Source organism: Geotrypetes seraphini, chromosome 2, assembly GCF_902459505.1.
Source record: "Geotrypetes seraphini chromosome 2, aGeoSer1.1, whole genome shotgun sequence".
Taxonomy (NCBI): domain Eukaryota; kingdom Metazoa; phylum Chordata; class Amphibia; order Gymnophiona; family Dermophiidae; genus Geotrypetes; species Geotrypetes seraphini.
In genome coordinates this window covers 42,348,246-42,373,702 of record NC_047085.1, presented here as the reverse complement: position 1 = coordinate 42,373,702, position 25,457 = coordinate 42,348,246, and the positions used below count along the sequence as shown (strand labels likewise).

The 25,457-nt window shown below is 42.1% G+C and overlaps 1 protein-coding gene across 4 annotated transcripts in view; it reads right to left on the bottom strand.

The window, feature by feature from the left end:
* The window catches only part of ATAD2 (ATPase family AAA domain containing 2), a 332,232-nt gene that overhangs the window by 262,596 nt on the left and 44,179 nt on the right, over positions 1 to 25,457 (bottom strand). For all 4 annotated transcript variants that reach the window (XM_033933747.1, XM_033933750.1, XM_033933746.1 and 1 more), the window contains exon 4: positions 7,443 to 7,614. In XM_033933747.1, coding sequence (XP_033789638.1) covers positions 7,443 to 7,614 — 172 coding nt within the window. The remainder of the gene's footprint in view (positions 1 to 7,442; positions 7,615 to 25,457) is intronic.

The following is a 25,457-nucleotide window of genomic DNA, read 5'->3' as shown; positions in this document are numbered from 1 at the left end:
TGGTGCAGCAATATTTCTCTTTCTATCCCTCCCAGCTCACACACCCGACAGAGTCGCTAGGCAAGTTGTAAGCTTCCCTCCATCGCTGACCTATCTTCCATAGGTCAGCGATGAAGGGAAGCTTACAATGTGCTGCTCTTCCTTGCTTCGGGCCTTCCTCGTTGCTGGGTTCTGCCTTCGCGGAAACAGAAATTAGGCAGGACCCCGCAGCGAGGAAGGCCTGATGCAAGTTGTAAGCTTCCATCCGTCATTGACCAGTCTCCTGCCTTAGCCCGTAGCGAACTCATGCTTCGGGGCTCTAAGGTGTGCGTGCCGCTTCCCTTCTCTTCCCCCCCTCCCGGGATGTAACTTCCGGTTTCGGAGGGAAGAGAAGGGAAGCCGGCACGCAAACCTTAGAGCTCCAAGCCACGAGTTTGCGTCTCTAAGCCGGTGAGAGGTGTAGCACCCAGCTAAAAGGTCCTGGGGAGAACACTAACAGTATCAAATATCTTTTGGCGCTTAAGATTAATCCATGTTCTTAGTATCAAAATGTCTAGGATATATAAAGAAAACAGAGTGTTAGTTGATACATGGAAAACCTTAAGATTTGTGAATAATTTAACACCTATTCCTATATATAAATCAACAAATCAAACTATATTGCTTAACTCCAAGATTCAAATAGGCGGATTAAGGTCATCTGGAAGCATTGGGTAATGGCGGGTGTACGAACTGCTTGATTTTTCACAGTTGCAACATAAATTTGGTCTTGATAAATCATAAAGTTTTAGATGGTTGCAACTGAACAGGCCATTCAGGCGGGGTTCCCTGAATAGAATAATCAATATAGTTTGGAGTTCTTATGCTTTCAGGTGGACTTCCTAGGACATCAGGCTGCACAGTGGTATAAATTGATATCTGGATTTATAAATAAAAAAAACAAAGACTGGTTTTAGAGATAAAGCATCAAATTACTGCTTCTCAATGGCCACGAATCTGATCTTGAAGGATGAGATGTACAATATCAGCATCTATGAGACAAACTTGTTTTTTTCTGTTACATAGAGCATTCTAGACCCCTGTTCGTTTACAAAAATTAGATAGCTCTAAGTCTAATAAATGTTGGCATTGTCATCTCGAAGCAGGGACTCTAGATAATTTATTATTCTATTGTCTATTTATTTTGGCTTTTGGGAAATTGATATGGGGCCAAATAAATTGTTTATTAGAAAATCCGGTGGCTTTTATCATATGATACTATTTTATTTGGAATGTCAATGAGGAAGAAAAGTCAAATTTCATCAAAAAACAACAAGCTCTTACTTATGACAGGAGTTGCCATTCAACAGATTACATTTAATTGGAAAAATTGGAGTAGACTGAACTACAGTTTCTGGTGGAATTCTGTGTCATATATAAGATGGAAAGAATGCTAGCCACGCAAGGAAATTTTAATTTTCAGGAGGTTTGGGGGTCCATTAATAGAATATTGTAATGAGTAAATATTATTCTCTTATTGGTACAATTGTTTTTTTGTTTTTTTTTTTATTTTTATTTATTAATTTTTCATTCTTACAGTAATTGAATCACATATAATATAATTATTACATGACATTTGTAGATACATTCAATATATCATATCATAAAATAAATCCCTCCCCTTTTATTTATTTTCCCATTCATATTTCCAAAAATTATATATATCCCACCCTAACCCTATATAGCTACTACCAATGTGCTAAGAAATCTGATCATTAGAATATTTAGTCAATGGTTCCCAAATTTTCTTAAAATTGTGAAGATTCCCTTGTTGTAACGCTAATACTTTTTCAATTTTGTATATATGACAAACAGAGTTCCACCAGAATGTATAATTTAATTTGGTATAGTCCTTCCAATTTTGAGTAATTTGTTGCATGGCGACTCCTGTCAATATTAATAGCAGCTTGTTATTATTTGCTGAAATCGGACTCTGAGTTCTCATTGCAGTGCCAAATAGTATGGTATCATATGAGAGTCCTACGTGATTTTCTAGTAATATGTTAATTTGGGGCCAAATTAAATTCCAAAAAGCATTTACACAGAGACAAAAAAAAAGTAAGTGATCTAACGTCCCTACTTCTATTCTACAATGCCAGCATCTATTGGATCTAGTACTATCTATCTTTTGCAGGCGCGTCGGGGTCCATAACACTCTATGTAACAAAAACATCCATGTTTGACTCATAGATGCTGACTTTGTAGATCTTAATCTCCAGGACCAAAATCGTGGCCATTGAGACGCAGAAATTGTCTGTCCAATCTCAATACTCCAAATATCCCTAAGTCCAGTTTTCTTTTTTTTATTTAAAAATCCATATAGCAATTTATACCATTTTGCGGCTTGGTGACCCAAGAAATGCGCCTGGAAACATAAAACCTGCAGACTGTATTGAGTATTAAGATCTTTCCATTCAGGGAACCCTACCTGAATGGCTTGCTTCAATTGCATCCATTTAAAATATTGTGTTTTATTTAGGCCAAATTTATTTTGCAATTGTGAAAAACTAAGCAGTGAACCTTCTGAAATGACATCATTCAATGTCCGTATACCTGCAATTATCCAATGTTTCCAGACGATCTTAAGTCCGCCAATCTTGATCCTGGAGTTTACCCAAATAGATTGATTTAGTGATTTAGCTATTGGTTCTGGTGATAGATTACTGATATATCTTAATGTTTTCCAGGTATCTAATAAAATTCTGTTATCTTTATATCTTCTAGGCATTGTTATACTAATTAAATGTTCTAAATGTAATGGGAACAGGAGCCGCCATTCTAAATACAACCAATCTGGTACATTCTCCATGAGATCTGGGAGGATCCAATACATACCCTGTCTCAGAATATAGGCTTGATGGTACCTATAAAAATTTGGAAAATTTACCCCCCCTCCATAATTGGTCTTTGTAATGATACTAAAGCAATTCTGGGTCTTTTCCCAAACCAAACAAATTTTGTAAGAAGATTGTTTAATTTTTTATAAAATGACCCCTGAAAAAATATTGGTATCATACTCATTTGGTAGCAAACCACAGGCAATATCATCATTTTAATTATTTGAATTTTTCCCCACCAAGAAAGATGTAAAGGATTCCATTGCTCACACATTTGTTATTTTTCTTAATAAAAGTTTTTCATTTTCTTTGACTGTCTTCAATTGTATTTTTGATAATAATTCCTTAGTATTTTAAACCATCATCTTTCCAGATAAATGAATATGAATCAAATAGTCCTTTGGTACAATGAACATTAATTGGAAGGACTTCAGATTTACTCCAATTAATTTTATATCCAGAAAATTTACCGAATTTCTCTAATAAATTAAGTATACATGGAATAGTAGTCCCCGGTTCTCTTAAATATAATAAAATATCATCTGCATAAGCAGAAAGTTTAAATTCCCAGTTGGAAAACGTGATTCCCTTTATCTCCTTAGTTTGATTAATTGCAATTAATAAAGGTTCCAGAACAACATCAAAAAGTAAGGGAGACAAAGAGCATCCTTGTCTAACTCCCCTACGCAAATTAAATCTATCTGAAATTATTATTAATATATAATCTTGCACCAGGAGAGCTATACAATCATTTTAATAAAACCGGGGCCTATACCAAACCATTGTAAAGCTTGATACATAAAACTCCATTCCACTCTATCAAAAGCTTTTTCTGCATCTAAAGATACTAGAAAAGCTGGATCATTAATATTTTTTGCTAAATTTAATGAGTGAAATGCTAATCTAGTATTATTTGATGAATGTCTTTTAGCAATAAATCCTGTTTGGTGTACATCAATAATAAAAGGAAGAGCTTTTGCCAATCTTATTGCTAATACTTTAGCAATCAATTTACCATCTACATTTAATAAAGAAATAGGCCTGTAATTTGAAACCAAAGTAGGATCCCTGTTTGGTTTTGGCAAGACAATAATTACCGAATCAGCCATAGTACCTGATATATATTGGTACAATTGTAAAGTGAGGGATGGGGGAGGGATTTCTGATCTGGTATTAAATGTTTAGATTAATATAAAAGATTATATGATATATGTAACTACATAAGAAATAGTAGGGATGGGAGGGAGGGTTTAAATATTATAATTTAAGTTGAATATGAAAGTTAATCGAGTGATATTGTATGAGTTCAAATGTTATTTTCTGACACACTTGTTGTAAGATGTAAAAATGAATAAAGAATTAAAAAAAAATATATATATATGCATGGATGGAAAACATTCTGTCTCATACAGCCAAAACCTTACAAGTTCCACTTAAAGCAAAACTGAGAAGGTGGGTGGATATGTGGGTCCGATTTCTCCTGCTTTTTATGGAGAGCTCCTGCTACAGGAAAGCAATGCCACTCAAGCGAAATGAATCAACCACATAAAATTGTGAATACTATAACTGAGGACTGTCCTATTTTGACTTACTTTGGGGTTTGAGGGCAATCTGGCAATATATGGATCACTAACTATTGTCCTGATATTGCAAGCTAATTGGTAATTTTAATAATTTATGAATTTGATTCTACCGGTACCTCAGCTTTTACTTATAGGAAATATTACATTTAAAAATGAACAAAGAAAAATATCCCTGAGTAGGTGAATTTTAAATGTTATTAGACCTGGCAATAAATCCAAAATAGCCACACATTAGGTTTATCGACGTTCAACTGTTTAACCTCTGGAAATTACATCAGTTTTCAAAACCACTTTCTGTTTTCTTGAGATTTTAATCTTTTTCCTTGTGGCATTATGAAAAGAGTCCAATTAAGCATGTTTCATTCCATCATTATGGAGGCCATAGAGATAAATAGAAATTCTCAATTGGGATAGAGAAGAGTATAAAAGATGCATCTCACATGAATGTACCTATTAAATGACCACTTGAAGAAAATATTTTTCGGTACAATATTAACCCCCTAGATTCTATAAAGACCGCTGAAATTTGTGCATCAAATTTTGAGCACAATTCTGAGATATGAGCACAACATAATCACTTAAGACAGTTAACACCAATTGGCATTAATTGGCAATTTAAATTTGAGAAGGTTTCTGCCTATCTGCTAGTCTATAAAGTTGCATGCCAAAATTGTCTCATGCACAACCCAACAGAGAGCATGGCTATGGGAAAGACGTTTTCATAATTTAAAATCAGTTATAGAATTCAGGGGTTATGCATGAGGATTTATACCAGGTTTCTCTTTGGGTACATCCAAGTACCCAAAGTTGGTTGCAGGAATTTACACTAAGCACTACTCTACAAATGAAGCACCCTTTACAGAATACAATTTCAGTGCAGATCTTTCTGATGCCCGACTTTCAGTGCTATTTATTGAATCTGGCTCTTAAGTGTCTACCAGGAAGTTTTTCAAATGAATTGAATTAGGAAAAATAAGTGTTACCATTTACAGCACTCCTAAAATAAATAGGGCGATCTGAAACTTAAAGCTCATTGACATCAAATTTTGGCTATGAGCATGTAAAACAGGACAAAGGCTAATGACAAGATCTGAGCCCGCTATTGTACTTGGAAGCAAACTATCATAGCTATAAGCAAACCTCCAAATTTCTTTTCTGAATCAAACAAAAGAAACATTCTGCATGACATAGATAGTGTTTAATCCATATGGATAGAAATTCCATGTGTGAAGGGAAGGAATATAAAAATAGGGTTATACTGCTGTCCCCTGGGACAGAATGAGCAGACAGAAGAAATTTTTTCAGAAATTAGGAAAGCTGGCAAATTGGGCAACAGTATAATAATGGGTGATTTTGACTGCCCCAACATTGACTGGTTAAATGTTACTAGGAGTGCTAGGGAAGTAAAATTCCTAGACATCATAAATGAGCATGAGGCGAGTCTTTCATTTGAAAGGAAGTTCCGGAATGTGAAGATATAGGATGAAGTTAAGAGGTGATAGATTCAGGAGTAATCTAAGGAAATACTTTTTTACAGAAAGGGTGGTAGATGTGTGGAACAGGCTCCCGGTAGAGGTGGTGGAGACAATCTGTTCTAATGCAAGAGAATTCAAGAAAGTGTGGGATAGACACGTGGGATCTCTTACGGAGGGAAGGAGATAGTGGATGCTGTGGATGGGCAGACTGGATGGGCCATGTTTCTATAATTCAACTCAGCAAGGAATATAATATTAATATGCTCTACTTATATGTGAATAATACTCCATTCAAAAAAACAAACAAACCAAAAAACAGCTCAGCGAGTTAAAAAATCAGCACTCTCCCTCAGAGAATTATGAATCTGAACAAGCACTTCCGCTTTCAGGACAATGCAGTTTATCAGTTATATAAATAAATGGCTTACCCCCTCCTTTACAAAAAAAAGTTGCACCAGCATTTTTAGCGCCAGCCACCATGGTAACAGCTCAGACGTTCATAGGAATTCTATGAGCATCAATGCCGATACCGCAACAACCAGCGCTAAAAAATTAGTGCGGCTTTGTAAAGAAGGTGGTTAGTTCTTAAACAAATGAGAATTATGGTTTCCCATCATATTATAACACAGGGAACTTAATGTGCGCTTTCAGCCAAATTCTCTATTCATTCTCTTGCAATTAGCCTTGATATTATAACAATTGGATTCCAAAGGTTAATGTAATGTAATGTAATTTATTTCTTATATACCGCTACATCCGTTAGGTTCTAAGCAGTTTACAGAAAATATACATTAAGATTAGAAATAAGAAAGGTACTTGAAAAATTCCCTTACTGTCCCGAAGGCTCACAATCTAACTAAAGTACCTGGAGGGTAATAGAGAAGTGAAAAGTAGAGTTAGAGGAAAAATAAAAATAAAATAAACATTTTAATAAGACAGCATTGATCTAAATACTTTGGAAGGTAGAAGAGAGGAGAGAAAGGAATAGAAGCATGATGAAGTGATGAAGTGGAGCAAGTAAGTGTAGGAGGAGCGATTGACGTTTCCAGAAAGGGCTTCTTCAGGGAAGAGACTTGGCCGACAGTCCCAGGATGCCTATATCTCCTCCCCTGAGATGTTCTCCCATCCATGCATTCCCTCCCAGACACACTGCCCGTGCCCCAGCCGCTCCAAGGAGGCTGCCCCAGATGAGGCCCATGGTGAATGCAGGATTCTCTCCTCTGTGGGAAACATTGGTTACAGTGGAACTACCCTTAAAGAAATTGAAAGACTAGCTCATTTTCTAACAGTTGATTTTATTAGCCAGAATTCTAACTATTCAATACATTCTGGCTAATAAAATCAACTGTTAGAAAATGAGCTAGTCTTTCAATTTCTTTAACCTTTGGAATCCAGTTGTTATAAGTTAAAGATAGGAAAAACTCAAAGGGAATGCAGGCTCTGTTATATTCAATACCAAACACTACTAAAAAACTTTAAATGATAACCAAATAAGTAAACTTACAACTTCTGCCCATGTAATGACTTACTTGGTTATTAGTTTATCGAACAAAACAGACTGGTTTGTGGTACTGTAGCGACTCCTCCTGATTCTGCAACTACGACGCACCTCGACATCCCTGTTTTCTGCAAGGGAATTCATAGCCTTCTCCGCATTTCTTGTTCTCCTCAAGGGTCTAGTAACAGGAGCTACTACTTCATCTGCAAAATCATATCAGTACAACTTAAGGAACAGTCAAAACAGGACATGCAACTTAAAGAACAGTCAGGACATGCATCAATACAAAGACTATTTAGGGCAGGGATAATCAAAAGTATACTATAGTCATAGAGTTACAATAGTCCATCCAAACACATTCCCAAATCTGACAGAAGCGGCGACCTGGACCCAGGTCAAGGTCACCAGCCTGTCTCCGCTCCAAAGAGGCTTGCACTATCATCATAGCTCTCCACTGACTAAGTCGGTGGGTCCTGTGATATCCAGTTTGTCAATATGGCTTTCTTTCCCAGAAGCACAGTCTGCGCTACAAAAGCTGTCATTCCTTTCAATTTCGGTGCAGCAATAGTATAATAGCCAAATAAAGCTCTGGGCAGAGGAAACCAACGTTTGCCCAGATCACACCAGAACTGGAGAATCAAAGGACAAATCCAAAGCATGTGTCCCAATGAAGCATGAGCCTGTGCTCACTTGGGGCAATGATGAGTGAAAGTGATGCCCATCCAAGCTGCCCTTTCAGGGGAAATGTAAAGCCACAGCACCACCTTCAATTGTAGTTCCCAGTGAGTAACATTGGCAGACACTCTCTTGATGGTTTTCAGCACCTGTTGTATCTGTTGAGCTGTCAAAGTTCACCGCAGTTCTTCCGCCCAAGTGGCTATCAAAATGTCCAGATTAGGTCCAGCTTGGCAATCCTGGAGACCCAGTAAATGAAATTTAAGAGGGATCCTCTGAGCTGATAGACTAAATAGCTCAGAAAGTGCTTCACGACTGTATTCCTTAAAGTGTTCGACTGGCAAAGACTGCACATAATGTCATATCTGGTAATAAGCAAATATGTCCATAGCTGGTAATTCAAACGTACGACAACTTGGAAAGGAAACCAAGATGCCATCCTCCGAATATAGCTGAAAAATATCGGAGGCCCTTTACATCCCATCGTTGAAATGAAGCATTTTGCAGTCCCGGCAAAAATGCACCATTGCCCTGAATAGGTAAATACAGAGAAACCACAAAAGACAGTTTAGCACTTTTACAAATCTACCACCACGTCTGCCTAGCTGGAGCAAAAATGGGATGATTTGCTACCACCAGGCGGAGCGACGGGTCAATAACATGTAACATATAACTAATATGGTAGGGAACCAATAATGACAGTTCTATTGAAGTTGCTGAAAAATGGGAAGTGCCTCTAAACCAAATCATTAATGTGTCACATCTGGCAGGCCAAAGCATACCAGCGAATATTCAATAAACCATATCCTCCCTTTTCCCTAGGGATGCCCATTCGAGGAAGTGTCATGCGAGGGCGACGTCCCCGTCCCCAATATAAAACATTGTAATCCCTAGGTAAGCTGACCGTTATGGGATAATAAAGGAAGTACCTGGAATTGGTACAACCATTTTATACAGGGCTACCCTTCCCGCCACTGAAAGGGGAAATATGGACCAATTTTGAAGTCGTAACGTATCAAGCAGTAAAGGAGAGATGTTACACTTAGAGGGTCTTAAGGTCTCTAGGGATCCATACGCCCAGATATTTGATAGAGGTCGTAGCCCACGTAAAAGGAAACTCCCCCACAAATGGGCTAGCCAAAGCAGTGGATTTCCTATAATTTAAGGTGAACACCGAGTAAAATCTGAATTCTTCCAGAGCTTGTAATAGATGGGGAATGGAGTGACTTGGTCTAGTTAATGTAAACAACAGATTGTCTGTGAAAGCTAAAACCTTCACAGGCATCCCAGAAAAATCTACTCCAAGAACATCCCCATCCTGAGAAACAGTGTGAAGGAAAGGTTCCAAATAAAGTAAAAATAACAAAGGGGACAGGGGACAGCCCTGCCTAGTGCCTCTCTCGATGAGGAATAAGTCAGTGATTAAGTCATTAACCAGGAGACATGCCCTCGGATTCATGTATAAAGTCTTTATCGCCCGAGCATACCAACCATTCAAACCGATGTAATCAAGCACCTCAAATAAATATGTCCAATCTACTGGTTGAAGACTTGTGCGGCATCTAAACTAAGTAACAACATTGGTATGTGTCGAGCCTGCGTACGTGCCAGAGTTAGTATCGCCTTACAGACATTATGGACTGCCTGTCTTATCCCTCACAAAACCCACTTGATCCGGGGCAATCGATCTGCGAGTATTTTTGACAAAATTTTTATATCCACATCCAGAAGCGAGATAGGTCTATAGGATTCAGGAGCCGTTTCCTCCCTCCCAGGTTTCAATATTAAGGTGATTAAAGCCTCATTGGCTGCCTCCGGTAATCGCTTGTCCTCAACTACCCGAGCATAGTATTCATGTAACGGGGGCCCAATCTGGGGAGCGAGTAACTTATAAAATTCAGCTGTAAAGCCATCAGGCCCTGGGGCCGAATAATTCCTTTGCGTCTGAATGGCTTTCTGTAATTCTTTAATAGTGATTGGTGCATTCAAAGACTGCACATCCTGCTCTAGCAATTTAAGAAGGCCGGAGTCCTCCAAATAATCCCGAATGTGAGGCCCTGTCCCCGAGTCCCGCCGACCATAAATACCCTTAAAGTAGTCGCAGAATAATAGCGCTATCTGGTCAGTAGAATGATGTAACTGACCCAGGCCATCTCTAAGACCAAAGACAAAATGCTTTCCCCGTGCTGGTTTTGTCAAACGTGCCAACAATTTCCCCAATTGGTTCCCATAACGATAGTATTGAAACTTCTGGTAAAACATCTTAACTGTGCACTCATGTATAAATGAATTTAAGGCCGTCTCTACAGAAATGAGGTGTTCCTTGTTAGCATGGGACAGCTGTTGAGCACATCGGCGTTTAGCTACAGCTAATTCTTTTCCCAAACGAACTATGCCTCTAGACAAGCGTCTATTACGATCAACAACATATGCTATACAATCCCCTCGAAGAACCACCTTAGCCGTGCTCCAAAACAGTGTGAGATCCTGCCGGTGCTGATCATTAAATTCTGAAAACTCTTCCCATTTAGTCGTCAAGTACTTTTGAAAATGATCATCCCGATTTAAGCAGCTAGAAAAACGCCAACGTTTCGGACCCCGCAATCCAAATCCTACATTCACATCTATCCAAATCAATGCGTGATCAGACATCGCCGCAGGGCCAATATCCGCAGAGTCTATATTAAGAAAGGCTCTGCTTGTAGAGAGAATATAATCTATTCTGGAAAGGGTGCCATGTGCCCGCAACCTGTGTATAATCTTTTTCTGTCGGATGTAATAGGTAGGCGCCACGGGTCGACCAGGTCCAACAGTGCACATAGATACGGGATACCTCGTGTCTGGCTCACCCCTGTGAAAGTCCCCGGAGAGGATCTGTCATCATTCTGGTTCAGGACTTGATTATAGTCTCCTGCCTGAAAGATGCAGTAATTTTTTTTTTTTTTAAATAAGAGTGATCCTAAACGTTGGGTGTGTATACATTTAAAAAGGTAGAATGAATACGTCCCCATCGTCAAATGAAGCAATATCTACCCTGTGGATCACTTTCTACAACTTGGGCTAAAAAGGGTAAAGACTTGCGAATTAAAATTGCTATGCCCGCTCGCTTCTGCAGGGAGGAAGCTGCAAATATTGAGCCCACCCAAGATCTCTTCAATTTGGAATGTTCTAGATCAGTCAGGCGGGTTTCTTGCAGGCAGACTATATCTGCCTTGTGACGCTTCAATTGAGTCAAGATTTTAGTTCTTTTTATAGGGGAAGAAATACCCAATACATTCCAGGAGATGATTCTTAAGGAAGTGGCCATAATTTAGTTAGGGTATAAAGTACCTTGCTCAACAATGGCGATTACTATATAAATGATCCATCCCGGGTTCCCAGCCTAATCCAGATGGCAAAAGCAGGAGTAGTACCCACAGGTTTTCAAATGACAGTCTAATTATCAGTACCATGCCCCCCTGGGCCACTTTTACTAAGGAAGGTCACACACCACCACAAACAAAATGCACAAACCCTCTCCCACCCCACACCCACCACCCACTCCCATTTCCCAAACCCACATTCCTAGATTGTCACAGCTATAGACACCACTCCAGAGAGGCTCTAGAGTTGTGAAAAATCACGATTCGGTGCCTCCCCGAGCCCCGAGTCCCCTTCACATCTAGTTATAGGGTACATCTCTGCCGCTCCGGCTCCGCTGCCGGAGCAAGAAGTAAGTGCTGAACTATATTCCGTCAACCAAACCATTACAAGTATCAAAATAGACAAATGTATACAAAGAAAAAAACAACTGCAGAACCAAGTAAAGATCCCTATGCAATAAAGAAAGCTGTGGGGCCGAAGACTAATAACAGGGAGTCCGAAAGCCACACTAACAATACTAAACAGTAGATAACATTGCCAATTGGTAACCAAAGGACTTCACCCAACACTGTCAATTAGGATCCGGAGGATGTAGTTCATGGGTGTTCAAGTAATTCGCTGCCTCCAAAGATGAGTCAAAGGTATGCCACTGGCCTTGGTAATGTAGACGCAGAATAGCTGGATAGGTAAACAAACTGTATCTTTTTATCCGCCAAGTTGAAGCAGAGCAGGTAAAACAATTTTCTTTCCTCCGTCAAGGCCGCAGAGTAATCCTGAAAAATGCGCACTTCCGAATCATATTTCAAGGAATCACGAAGCTGCTTGTACTGTTGCAATATTTCAACTTTATAGTTATAATTAAGCAGTTTAACTATGACCAGCCTCGGACGTGCCTCTCGGGTTCACTCTCTGCCCATACACTGTGCCCGCTCCAAGCAGATAGGGGCTAGGCCCTCCCTCATGGGAAAAGTTACCGCCAGCCACAATTCCATGGCCCGCAGTAGGGAGAACCCTGACACCATCTCTGGAATGCCCATAAAACAAAGGTTAGACCTGGGGGAACGATTTTCCAGGTCCTCAATCCGCTCTGCTTGCGCACGGGTAAGTGCCCACAGGTCTTGTAAAGTTTTCTCCTGACCTCCGGAAGTGTCTTCCAATTTAGACACATGGGCCTCCACTTCTGCGGTGCGGCAGTTAGTGCCTGCTAGCATATTTTCCAGCTGCTGTAGTTGCTAGGACAGCCGCTAAATGTCTGGTTGCACCGCCATAGTGACTGCCCGCGTGATGTCTCGCAGCATGTCAGGCGCGAGCTGAGTGACCGCTGCTGAGGTTCCCGGCGCCATTTTGTCGGTCCCTAGTGGCTGCCGTTCAATCTTTTTTTGTATTGTGCGTGGTCATCTGTAGCACCGGGGACGCGAGGAATCTATCCATGCAGCTCTAACTGAGGAAAATTACCTCCTGGCTAGCTCAAAATCTAGTCTGGGCAGCTGTGTAAGATGCAGGGCAACTCAGGGCCTGGGAGCTCAGGCAGCACACATCTGCCTCAGCCTACTGCATCACATGATCTCTTGGATTTGCATCATTTTACAAACATACAGCTGGATCTGCATCATTTTATAAATATGGTGCTACATCTATTGTGATTTATTGTATCTACACCATCTTTCATAGCACCTACATCCATTGCTGTGACTCATTGGACTCAGACTATTTCTTCCATAAATAATTATTATTCAGATCAACTCCAGTTTTCTGTTTTGTTTTGGTTCACTACCTTTTTCTGTGGAACATTTGGGTGTTTTTTGTTGATAAAGGAATTTACACAGGGTGCGACTGCAACATCCCAGGTAGTTCTATCTGCAACAGCGCTCAAAACTGTTCTTGCCAGTACCGATATTAGCAAGGCTACATTAAGCGCTGGCTGTGTTGGGTGTCAATGCATTGGGGACCTCGATATCGAGGCACACCTTAGGAGGAGACACCAACTGTAGAGATGGCGATCTGGCATCGGTGTTGATGGTGACGCTTGAGAAGATGCCGTGCACGATTGGAGGGGGAGATATGTTTATGCTTATTAGCTTTCTTACACAGCTCTCCTGACAATAGTAGAACCAATGAAGAGATGGCATAGAAATACCATCGGTGCCAGTGTCAATGCTGGAGTAGTTCAAGGTTGAGTGTCTGTATCGGAATCGCCAGTCAATGTATCCAAAATTGAACTGAAAAGTTTCTCAAATTGCAACTTCCTGGCTTTAAGCAACCTCTTCTGCAAATAAGAGCAGAGTGTGCAGGAAATGTCCCTATGGTCAGGACACACAAATTATGCGGGTCTGTACCCAAAATGATCTTGTGGCACCAAGTGCACCACATGAAGCTGCTAGGAGCCTTGGACTGATGGAAAAACTGCCGACGTGAGGTCAAAGAACTCTATGATCCAGGGAAGTTGAGTAAATGAAATACCCCAAAAAATTGATACCCCCCCTCCCCCCGACCTGATAGACTGAAAAGAGACCAAAAGCCCAAAAAACAAAATTGGTTAAAAAAATTCTAAAATTTTTAAACTGAAATTATAAAAACAACAAAAAATGAAAAGGGAAGGCATAAAAAAAATTCACAAGTTTTATGTTCTCTAAGATAGACTAAAGAACAGCTTCTCAGATCTGCAGAAAAAACTGAAAACTGATGGTTCCAGAGAGCCAGACGGGAAAGCATTGCATTCACATGGTGCAAGCGGCCTTAAAGATTTAAGAAGGATTAGTTTCTTACCTCGTTAATCTTTCTTGTAAATCCACACTATTCCTGAACCTTCGGGTCCCTTTTTCGGAGAACTCTTGTAGGAAGTTTCATTTACATACTTTTGCTCCTCCTGTCTTCAGGTTTATTAAAAATTTGATATACTGCCTTATCAAATATCAAGGCGGTTTTACATAGTATTAAAAAAAAAAAAGAAGATTTCAATACAATCAGATGCACTGACAATGACTTACTGATATGAGGGGTAACTGGGCAGAACTACAATATTTTAATAGAAAAAAATGAGGAGCGTGTCAAACAGATGGAAGGGGAAACAGGCAAATTATTTGAAACTGCAAGGCTAATGGAAGGGAACAGACTTCCATTACCGTCTTTAAAAGGACTATCACACATCGTACGCATCTTTAAAAAGAAAGGCCTTTAAACTCCTTTTAAGTTTATTGAGGGATGTAATTTCTCATATGTGATTCGGTGCCGAATTCCAGATTGTAGGGGCTGTAACAGAAAAAATACTACCGGTAGTACGCATAGTGTTGATGTATCTTAGTGATGTATCTTAAGTTTTGATTTGAGGAACGTAAAGTATGATGGGTAGTGTGAGGGATCAATAGCCTGTTGATGAATTCTGGTTGGCCAGCAATTTTTGTTTAGAGTCAATAACAATTTTGTAAGTGATTCGGTGCTCAATGGGGAGCCAGTGAGCTTTGATCAGAAAGCGTGTGACATGATTGTATTTACGTGCTTTTGAAATAATTTTTACAGCGATGCTTTGGATGATTTGAAGATGTCATTTCTTTCTTTGTAATTCCTTTGTATAATGAATTGCCATAGTCCAAACATGAAATGACTAATGAATGAATGAGAATATTTAATGACAATTGATCTAGTAATGTGGCGAGGGATCTTATCATACGGAGACGATAACATTTTCTAACTACAGAGCTTATTTGTTTGTGAAATGTGAATTTTCTGTCTAAGGTAACACCAAGAAGCTTAATGGATGTGACTGTCTGGATAGAAACAGATTTTAGACTTATGGGGCAGGATAGAGTAAGGCATTCCTTAATCGGAAAGATCATAACTTTAGTTTTACTAATTTTGAGGGCGAGCACATTTGAGCTTAGCCAGTTAACTTGTTCCAATTTCTGATTAATGGATAAAATATCGCTAGGATCGTCAAGAATGACAGGGTGAGCAAGTTGGATATCATCCACGTAAGCAAAAATTGAGAACCCAATGGATCGTCCTAATGTAATAAGTGGTGCGAGAAAGCCGTTACTTACCGTAACAGGTTTTATCCAGGGACAGCAGGCAGCTATTCTCACATATGGGTGACGTCATCAACGGAGCCCAGATGCAGACGCCTCGCAAGCAGACTTGCTTGAAGAAACTAGAATTTTGAGTGGCCCGCACCACGCATGCGCGAGTGCCTTCACGCCCAGCATAGGGCGCGTCTCCTCAGTTCAGATAGCTAGCAGAGAAGCCAACCAGGGGAGGTGGGTGGGTTGTGAGAATAGCTGCCTGCTGTCCCTGGAAAACATCTGTTACAGTAAGTAACTGTGCTTTATCCCAGGACAAGCAGGCAGGTATTCTCACGTATGGGTGACCTCCAAGCTAACCAGAATGGGATGGTGGGAGTGTTGGCAATTTAGAAGAATAAATTTTGTAATACTGTTTGGCCAAACTGTCCATCCCGTCTGGAGAGAGTATCCAGACAATAGTGAGAAGTGAAGGTTTGAACCGAGGACCAAGTAGCAGCTCTACAAATTTCCTCAATCGATGTAGATCTGAGGAAAGCTACTGAAGCTGCCATTGCTCTGATTTTATAGGCTGTGACTTTACTGTGAAGGGGTAATCCAGCCTGGGCAGAGCAGAAAGAAATACAAGCCGCCATCCAGTTGGAGATGGTACGCTTAGAAATAGGATGGCCCAACTTATTTGGATCGAAGGAAACAAAAATTGAGGAGCAGTTCTGTGTGGTTTGGGGCATTCCAAGTAGAAGGCCAAAGCACGTTTACAGTCCAGAGTATGAAGAGCTGATTCTCCAGGATGAGAATGAGGCTTTGGAAAAAAATACTGGAAGGACGATGGATTGGTTGAGATGAAATTCCGAGACCACTTTAGGTAGGAATTTAGGATGAGTACGAAGAACCATCTTGTCGTGATGGAACACAGTGAATGGTGGGCCAGTTACTAAAGCTTGCAGTTCACTGACTCTTTGAGCGGAAGTGAGGGCTATGAGAAACACCACTTTCCAAGTGAGATACTTCAGATGAGCCTTATCAATTGGTTCAAATGGAGGCTTCATGAGTTGAGAAAGGACAACATTGAGGTCCCAAACCACAGGAGGCGGTTTGAGAGGAGGGTTAACATTAAAGAGTCCTTTCATAAATTTGGAAACCACTGAATGAGCAGAGGTTTCCCTTCAATAGGCTGATGGAAAGCCGCAATTGCACTCGGATAGATGTAGACTTGAGGCCAGAATTGGATAAGTGCAACAAGTAGTCCAAAACAGAAGATAAGGAGGCATGCTGAGGCTCTGTATGATGAGAAAAACACCACGTAGAAAATCTAGACCATTTTTGGTGATAGCATTGTCTAGTGGTAGGCTTACTAGAAGCTTCTAAGACATCTTGCAGATTAAAAAAACTGACGAGGAGTTACGTTGAAAGGTACCAAGCTGTCAGGTGTAGAGACTTCAGGTTGGGATGAAGCAGAGATCCTTCACTCTGTGTAAGCAGAGAAGGAAAAACTGGTAGAAGGTATGGCTCCCTGGTGCTGAGCTGAAATAGAAGGGAGTACCAAGGTTGTCTTGGCCACTGAGGAGCGATGAGAATCATGGTGGCATGATCATTCAACTTGACCAGAGTCTTGGGAATGTAGGGAATGCGTAGAGAAAGAGATTCGTCCATTCCAGAAGAAAAGCATCTGCCTCGAGGCGGTGAGAAGAGTATATTCTGGAGCAGAACTGAGGCAGATTGAAGTTGTGGGGAGCCACAAAGAGGTCTACCTGAGGGGTTCCCCATTGTGAAAAAAATTGATAAAGAGGCGAGGAATGGAGAATCCATTCGTGAGGTTGTAGAACACAACTCAAGTTGTCCGCCAAGCAATTCTTTACCCCTTGAATGTAGACAGCTTTGAGGAAGTTGTTGTGGCGGATTGCCCAGGCCCAAACCTTCAGTGCTTCTTGACAAAGGGAGGCAGAGCCGGTCCCTCCTTGTTTATTAACATAATACATGGCAACTTGGTTGTCCGTCCGAATGAGGACCACTTAGTCACGAATGTTGAAAAGCATTGAGAGCCTTGAAAATCACTCTGAGTTCCAAGAGATTTATGTGACATTGACGATCCGTACTGGTCCAGTGGCCTTGAGTACGGAGACCATCTAGATGAGCACCCCAAGCGTAGGTCAAAGAGTCTGTCGTGAGGACTTTTTGATGAGGGGGAGTTTGAAAAAGCAAGCCTCTGGAAAGATTGGAAGAGAGCATCCACCAATGGAGAGACTTCTTGAAGGAAGAAGTGAATGAAATGTGTCGGGAAGGAGGGTTGCAAACTTGCGTCCATTGAGATGCCAGAGTCCACTGAGGAATTCCGAGGTGAAGTCTGGCAAAAGGAGTCACGTGTATTGTGGAGGCTATGTGACCCAGAAGTACCATCATGCGTCTCGCTGAGATGGAAGAGCGGGAAGACACTGCATGACAGAGTTGAAGTAGAGCTTCCAAATGTTGTTGTGGAAGGAATGCTCTGAGTTGGACAGTGTCCAGAACAGCTCCAATGAATTGTAGAGTCTATGAGGGCTGAAGTTGAGATTTGGGAAAGTTGATTTCAAATCCCAAACTTTGTAGGAACCAGGTAGTCTGTTGGGTCACTACAATAACCCTTTGAGATGTGGAATCTTTGATAGCCAGTCATGAAGACCATGATTCCAGAGAGCTGCCACTACCACTACCAGGCACTTGGTGAACACTCTGGGAGATGAGGCCAGGCCGAAGGGTAGTACTCTGTATTGATAATGCAGATTCCCCACCCGAAATCTGAGATATTGATGGGAGGCCGGATGAATGGAGATATGGGTGTAGGCCTCCTTGAGATCCAGAGAGCATAACCAGTCATTCTGCTCACGAAGGGGATAAAGAGATGCCAGGGACAATATTAGAAACTTTTCTTTGACTAAAAATTTGTTAAGAGCCCCGAGATCCAAAATGGGTTGCAGATCACCCGTCTTCTTCGGAACAAGGAAGTAACGGGAGGAAAAACCCCTGTTCTGCTGTTCCAAGGGAACTGGTTCGATGGCATGGAGAGAAAGCAGAACCTGAGTGAAATGAAGAGAGTATCCTTCTCTGATGATGGTAAGCACCCAGAGGTCGGATGTAATTATTGTCCATCGGTTGTAAAAATGATGGTGACGACCTCCTATAGGGGGAAAAGGAGACAGAGCTAGAACGGTGGAGGTTATGCTCTGTTGTAAACAGTCAAAAAGGCTGAGAAGCCTTAGGTGCAGCAGAAGGTTGGGGTTTCTGTTGCTTCCAAGGTTGCTGTTTTTTCAGAGGAGGGCGAATATAAGGAGCCGGCTTTGGAGCAAAACACCTTTGATAGATAAGAGCAGGCTTGGCAGGAGCTGGCTTTGGCTTAGGTCTGACTATAGAAGCAAATGATTTTTCATGGTCAGATAATTTCTTGGTGGCTGCCTCGATGGATTCATCAAAGAGGTCATTGCCCTCACAAGGAATGTTAGCCAAGCGGTCTTGAAGGTTAGAGCCAATGTCAATGGTACGAAGCCAGGCAAGCCGACGTATAGCTGCAGAGCAAGCAGCCACTCTGGCAGAAAACTCGAAGGCATCATAAGATGATTGGAGGAGATGCAGACGTAATTGAGAGAAAGATGAAATTCAAAATAAGTGATGAAATAAAAATAATTGAGGACTTTAGAGGATATCATAGCATTCTGGTAGATGCGACATCCGAATTTGTCCATAGTTTTCCCTTCCCTTCCAGGAGGGATGGTGCCGCAAACCTTGGAAGGATGGGACCTTTTCAAGGAGGACTCGACCAGCAGGGATTGATGAGATAACTGAGAATTGTCAAACCCTTTGCGATGCACAGTCTTATATCTAGAGTCCAATTTCCCTGAACAGCCAGTATGGAAAAAGGTGTTTCCATGCAACGACCAAAAGTCTGATTCAAAAGCTTATGAAATGGAAGCTTAAAAGACTCTGCCGGAGGCTGAGGAAGATGCATGACTGAGATACTCCTTAGAATATTTGGAGCCAGTATCCAATTGAATACCCAAGTCCACAGCCATCTGTCGCAGGAAAGACGAGAAAGATAGCTGATCTGCCAATGTTTTGCCTCGAGAAGGACTCGAGGACATCGAGGCAGCCTGTGTCGAAGAAGCAGCTTCGGCAGGGAAAAAGGCAAAGGAACCTGGTGACTTGGACGAAGCAATCGAGACCAGAACATCCTCGAGGTCCAGCATCGGAGACATCGAACAAGGAGTCGGTGGTCTGGTCGAGGATGGAGTAGATCGAGGCTTTGAGGAAGATGGTCTGTCATGAGAAGAAGAACTATGCCTTGATGGATGTCTCGATGAAGGCCTTGAATGTCGGTGAGAACTGTGTCTGGAACCAGATCTCGAAGATCGAGGAGATTTCGCCTCGGAGATGTGGACAGCCGATGCATGAATACGACTAGAGGCTGTAGATCAAAACTCCAGAGGCTTGCTGGAGGAACCTCTATGCACTCTAAGACTCTGCTCCTTGTTTAGTGTGAGGATTCTCGTCGAAGCACTCGCAAAGAATCTGCTCCTTGCTTTACGTGCTTGGATGCCAGACCAGACACTCGCAGAGACTCTGCTCCCTGCAAAGAGTGTGTAAGTTCAGACTGGGGCAAAGGAAGCGGCTCGACCTCGCGAGAGTCTGCTGAATGCCCAGGCTGGATAAGAGGAAGCAGTTTGGGTCCCATGTTAGTAAGAAACTGAATAAACTGCTTCTCTAACATGGTCTGGAAAGAAGCCGACAACGAAGGATCCATGTCTGAAACCAGACCACCTGCTTTGGCTGGAGGTTCCTTCGAGGTAGTGCGAGTGTGCTTTGACTTGGGAGTCTTAGACACTTTAATCACCACCGGTGGAACCGACTGCTGAGTTATCTGACCTGAGGAAACAGGGGAAGATACAGCAGATGACGTCTAAGCAAGAGCCGCTGAAAACGACGAAGGTCTGATGAGGCTCGAGGTGGAAGTAGTAGGCGCAGAAGGAGCCTCGGTGGAAGTCGAGGACGAAGACGCCTTCGAAGTCGAGGGATCAGTAGGAGACTCCATCTCAAAGAGCTTGTCCACCAAAATGCAACAACGCTTGAAAGCACGAGGCTGAAGTGTTTGGCAATGCAGGCACGAACTAGGATAATGTTTTGGCCCAAGGCACTTGAGGCAGCGTCCATGAGGGTCCGTAAGAGAGATCGCGCTCTGACACTTGCTACACCTCTTGAAGCCCGTAGCAGGCCAGGACATAGATGGAAAAATAGCTGCCACAAAATCGAAGCCCTCAGACTGCGGCCGAGCGGCCTGTCCCGGAAAATGAACGGAAGAAGAAAAATTTTTTTTTTTTAACTAAAATAAAAGAAATAAAATAAAACAGCAATTTGTGAGGAAAAAAAATCAAACCGCAGTTGAGAGAAGGCACAAAGTGAACGAAGTTAAACGCAGAGTCAAAGACTGACTTCTCAGCTCCGCGGAAAACTGAGAACTGAGGAGACGTGCCCTGCGCTGGGTGGGAAGGCGCTCCGGCATGTGCAGTGCGGGTGACTTGAAACTTCGAGTTTCTTCAAGCAAGTCTGCTTGCGAGGCGTCCACATCCTGGCTCCGTCAACGACGTCACCCATATGCGACAATACCTGCCTGCTTGTCCTGGGATAAAATATTTGAACAGCATAGGGGAAAGAATGGAACCTTTAGGGATCCTGAAATCATTAGAGAAAGTGTTAGAGGAAGTTACCATTAAACATTATTTTTGAGGAGCGATCTTTAAAGTATGATTTGAACCAGTTTAAAATGTGATTAGTGATCCCTATATCTTGAAGCCTGGTAGTCTATACCAGTATTCTTTAACCTTTCTACACATATAGACCGGTAGAAATAAAAGAACACTGGGCTAAGTTGTGGGCCAGACCCCGCCCATCTCCACCCAATCTGCGCCCCAGACCCCACCCCCATAATAGTACTAATTGTAACACTATTTTTTCCATAGATACATACAATATAATCTTATTAACACAATGGTTAACTACAAAATTAAACTGCACAAAGCACACTGACAACAGATGTAAATTCTCAAAATTGACATAATTCAATCACTAAATTAAAAAATAATAATTCCCCCCTACCTTTGTTGTCTCCCTCCCTCTATGCTATGCCTTACCTTCTGGCCTGCTCCCGCCTGGCCATTTTATGCCGCCCCCGGTGTTATCTTCGAGCCGGCTCCCTCTTCCTCACAGATGCAGTGCACAAAGCTGCAGGCAGTGGCTCCTCTGGAAGCCTTCCCTCCGACGTTATGGTGTCAGAGAGAAGGCTTCCGGTTCAGGCGCAGGATGCGCGTAGGAACTGCTGCCCATGGCTTTGTGCACTGAATCAGTGAGGAAGAGGGAGCCGGCTTGAAGCTAACGCAGCACTGAGCACACCATGGACCGGTGGTTGAAGAACACTGTTTTGGGCCTGATGCATGTGCCGGCCCTATGGACCGGCAGGAAATTTCTGTGGACCGGCACCAGTCCACGGACCGGTGGTTGAAGAACACTGATCTATACTATCGAAAGCTGATGATAAATCCAGTGAAATAAGTAGAACTGATATATGATGGTCCAGGTGGTAAATATTGGTGGTCAGTCCTATCAAGGACAGTTCTGTTGAGTGGTGTTTACAGAAACCGGTCTGATTGGGATGAGAGACATTTGTTTGTTCAATAAAGTCGGAGAGTTGGGTGATATCAATCTTTTCTGCAAGTTTGGCTTAAAATGGGATATTAAGAGATAGGACGGTAATTGGAAATCTCCGCTGCACTGACTTGTCGTCTTTAATTGTAGGGAAAACAGTTGCTTCTTTCCATTGCTTAGGTACAGTATTAGTAACGAGACTAGTTTGAATGAAATTGAGTATATATTGGCCAAACTGCCCTCCAGTTCCTCAGTGTGTAACAAAGACAGTCATTCCTGTTTAAGACAAAAAAGGGAAGGATAAAGGCAAACTCCGAGAAACATGTCTGATATGTTATGATTTTTAATGAGCAAATAATCAACATTTGGAAAAATGGCATAAAACTGTGAGAACCCAGCCTATACCAACAGTGGGGGCACATTATTGATAAGACCCCTTGGAGTAAAGAAAGTGATATTCACAGAGTCAATTACAATAAGAGATCGAGTCATAACAGATTGAGCACCAATTGGTCACCTTTGTTGTTTCTTCTTGCTTTTCACTGGTGTGAAGGCGGTTTCTCCCGTTTGTTTCCCAAGCAATTGGTTACAACATAGCAGCCATCAGATAGAGCTTAGTCATAGCCTTTGCCCCATACAGGGGCCCTTCTGGAGCTTCCCAGTGATCCTTAAGCATCCTGATGTCTGGATGCTCTGGAAAACAGGACTATGGTGTAGAGCTGCTCATAAGGGAGCACTATGCTTCAGAAGCCTGAAGAGTCTAACTCCTGGAGGGATTCCACAAATCACCCCTATTACCGCTGATGGCTTGAACAGTTAGCGCACAGCAAGGTCCTCCCCAAGATCTGGAGCATCCTCCAGATCAGCAGCATCACTCTGTCAGGGAAAGTAAAGGCTTAAAAATGGAATCCTAATCACCTGAGTTGACCACGGGCGGAATGTCCCCAGAATGCACATGGCACTTTTGTGGGAACTTGTACTTTTTTTTTTTTTTTGGGGGGGGGGAACGACAACCCCCAGCACTAGCAGGGCCACAATACTAGAAGGATTCATGATAACCTTGTTAAATCAGATATGCCTGAATCATCAAATTAATAAATTCAGGGAGGAATCCCTACACCTGAAGTTCTGGCTTTGAACTTTTGCAGGTTTTGATGCCAAATTGTTGGGAATGCACTTGTGCTGCCCCCAGGCTCAAAATCTGGACTTTTGGAACTTCCCTCAGGTGGATTAGGATCCAGACCCCTGAGGGAAAAAGGGGCTAAAGTAGCCCCCCTCCCCCCCACCCTCAAGTGCCACATGGCACACTGATGCTCTTTAGATTGTCATCCGCTACAAATAGGGCATGAATCCTAAGTATTCTGACCTAAGGAGTCCATCTCACCTATTTTTGAGCACAAATGGAGGTGTTTTGAGGCAGAAATAAGCTTATTTCAAATCAGAAAATCCAAGATGACCGCAGTGGCAGCAATTTTAGCGCCAAAAATGGCTCAAAGTCGTCACATCCAAAAATTAAAAAACAGTGGGGGGAACCTAGGATTAAACCTGAAACCACCCAAAAATGTAATTTTAGAGGGAACCCCCCCAAAATGATTTGGCCGTCAGTCTTGTTACTCACTATGCCATGCCATGTGTGCTGGGAGCTGCAAGATGGAAGCTGAAATAGCTTATAAGGAGATTCTTTGCTTCAACAAGCCTGGAAACTGGACTGCCTGTTTCTTCCGACTGCCTCTTGGGCCCATCTGGCTCAACCCCCTCCGGTACCCCTACATGCAAATGGGGGGCGTGGGGAGAACCACAATCATCCCTGATCCTGGATAAAGCGCCATGGATCCATGCATCATGCACTCAAATGCACTAGCAGACGACCCTAGGGGTAAGCTAGGAATGCAATTGCCCCCAATACTGGATAAACCACCACAGCCTGCACTCAAACCCACTAGCAGACAAGCCTGGAGCGAGCTATACTCCCCAAGGGAATGGTCCCTGAGCTCCAGATCTGTGAATACAGACTCCCGCACAAGCCATCTCATCCCTCAGACTTAAGCTCTTCTTTATCATCGGGCCTATTTGCCACAGAAATGGGACAAATAGCCTTGATCCCATTACTGAAAAAATGGGATCTTGACCCTTCCTCACCATCTAACTATTGTCCCATAGCAAATATCCCTTTCCTGACCAAAATGCTAGAGGCCATCATATCTACCCAACTCTCATCTTACCCAGAGAGATTCTCCATTCTCTTACCTTATCAATATGGCTTCAGACCCAACTTCAGCACCGAATCCCTACTAGCCTCAATTTTAAAGGTGCAACAACTACATTCACGCAATAAGTTTCTTGTCCTACTACAATTCGATCTTTCTGCAGCTTTTGATATTGTCCACCATGATATTCTAATTTATCAACTTTCCAAGATAGGCATTGGCTCCACAGTCTTACACTGTTAACACAAATGACACCATGTCCTCTCCTTGGAAACCAATTTGCGGAGTCCCACAGGGATCACCTCTATCCTCTATTCTTGTCAACATCTATATGTCTTCCCTGAAACTCTTCCATCTATCTTCCCTTGAAACACTCTATACATATGCTGATGACATCCTTGTACTTCGAGACAGACTCAAACCTTACTAACCTCTCTGCAAATATAACAGCATGCATAACGAAACTCCAATCCTGGTCCCTCACGGTACAAATGAAACTGAATGAGTCCAAAACGAAACTATTCTGGCACGGCCCAAAATTAGATCAGCTTCCCTTGCTCATTTAACTGCCTTCTGGTGCCACACTGCAGCTTGAGTTCAAGCAAAGTTCCGGGCATCATTATTGACTCTTCTCTTTCCTTTAATGACCATCTTAACTCCTTGGTAAAAACATGCTTTAACCTCCACATGCTACAAGATCCTACTTCCACCAACATTTTGCTGTCCTTGTACAATCATTCTCTCCAGACTAAGACTCCTGAACTCCATTTAAGTCTAACCAAAAAAAAAAAAAGATTTCAGGGGATTCAGAACACTGCGGCCAAGCTGATCTTCGCAAAAAGTAAATTTGATCATGTTTCCCCAGTTTTGGCCAAACTTCACTGGCTTCCAGTAATTTCCAGGGTTCATTTTAAATGCACCTGCCTAGCTTTTAAGATCCTACACGGCATCCTCCCTACCCTAATTCCACTATCTTGGAATGCCTCGAGTCCTGATACCACCAGATCCACCCCAAAACTTAAACTATCCTTCCCCTCGTTAAGGCATCCTCTATGCGGGAAAATTAGGGATTCTTCAGAATCACTGAGCTTTGGAATAACCTTACTGCCACACTACAGAATC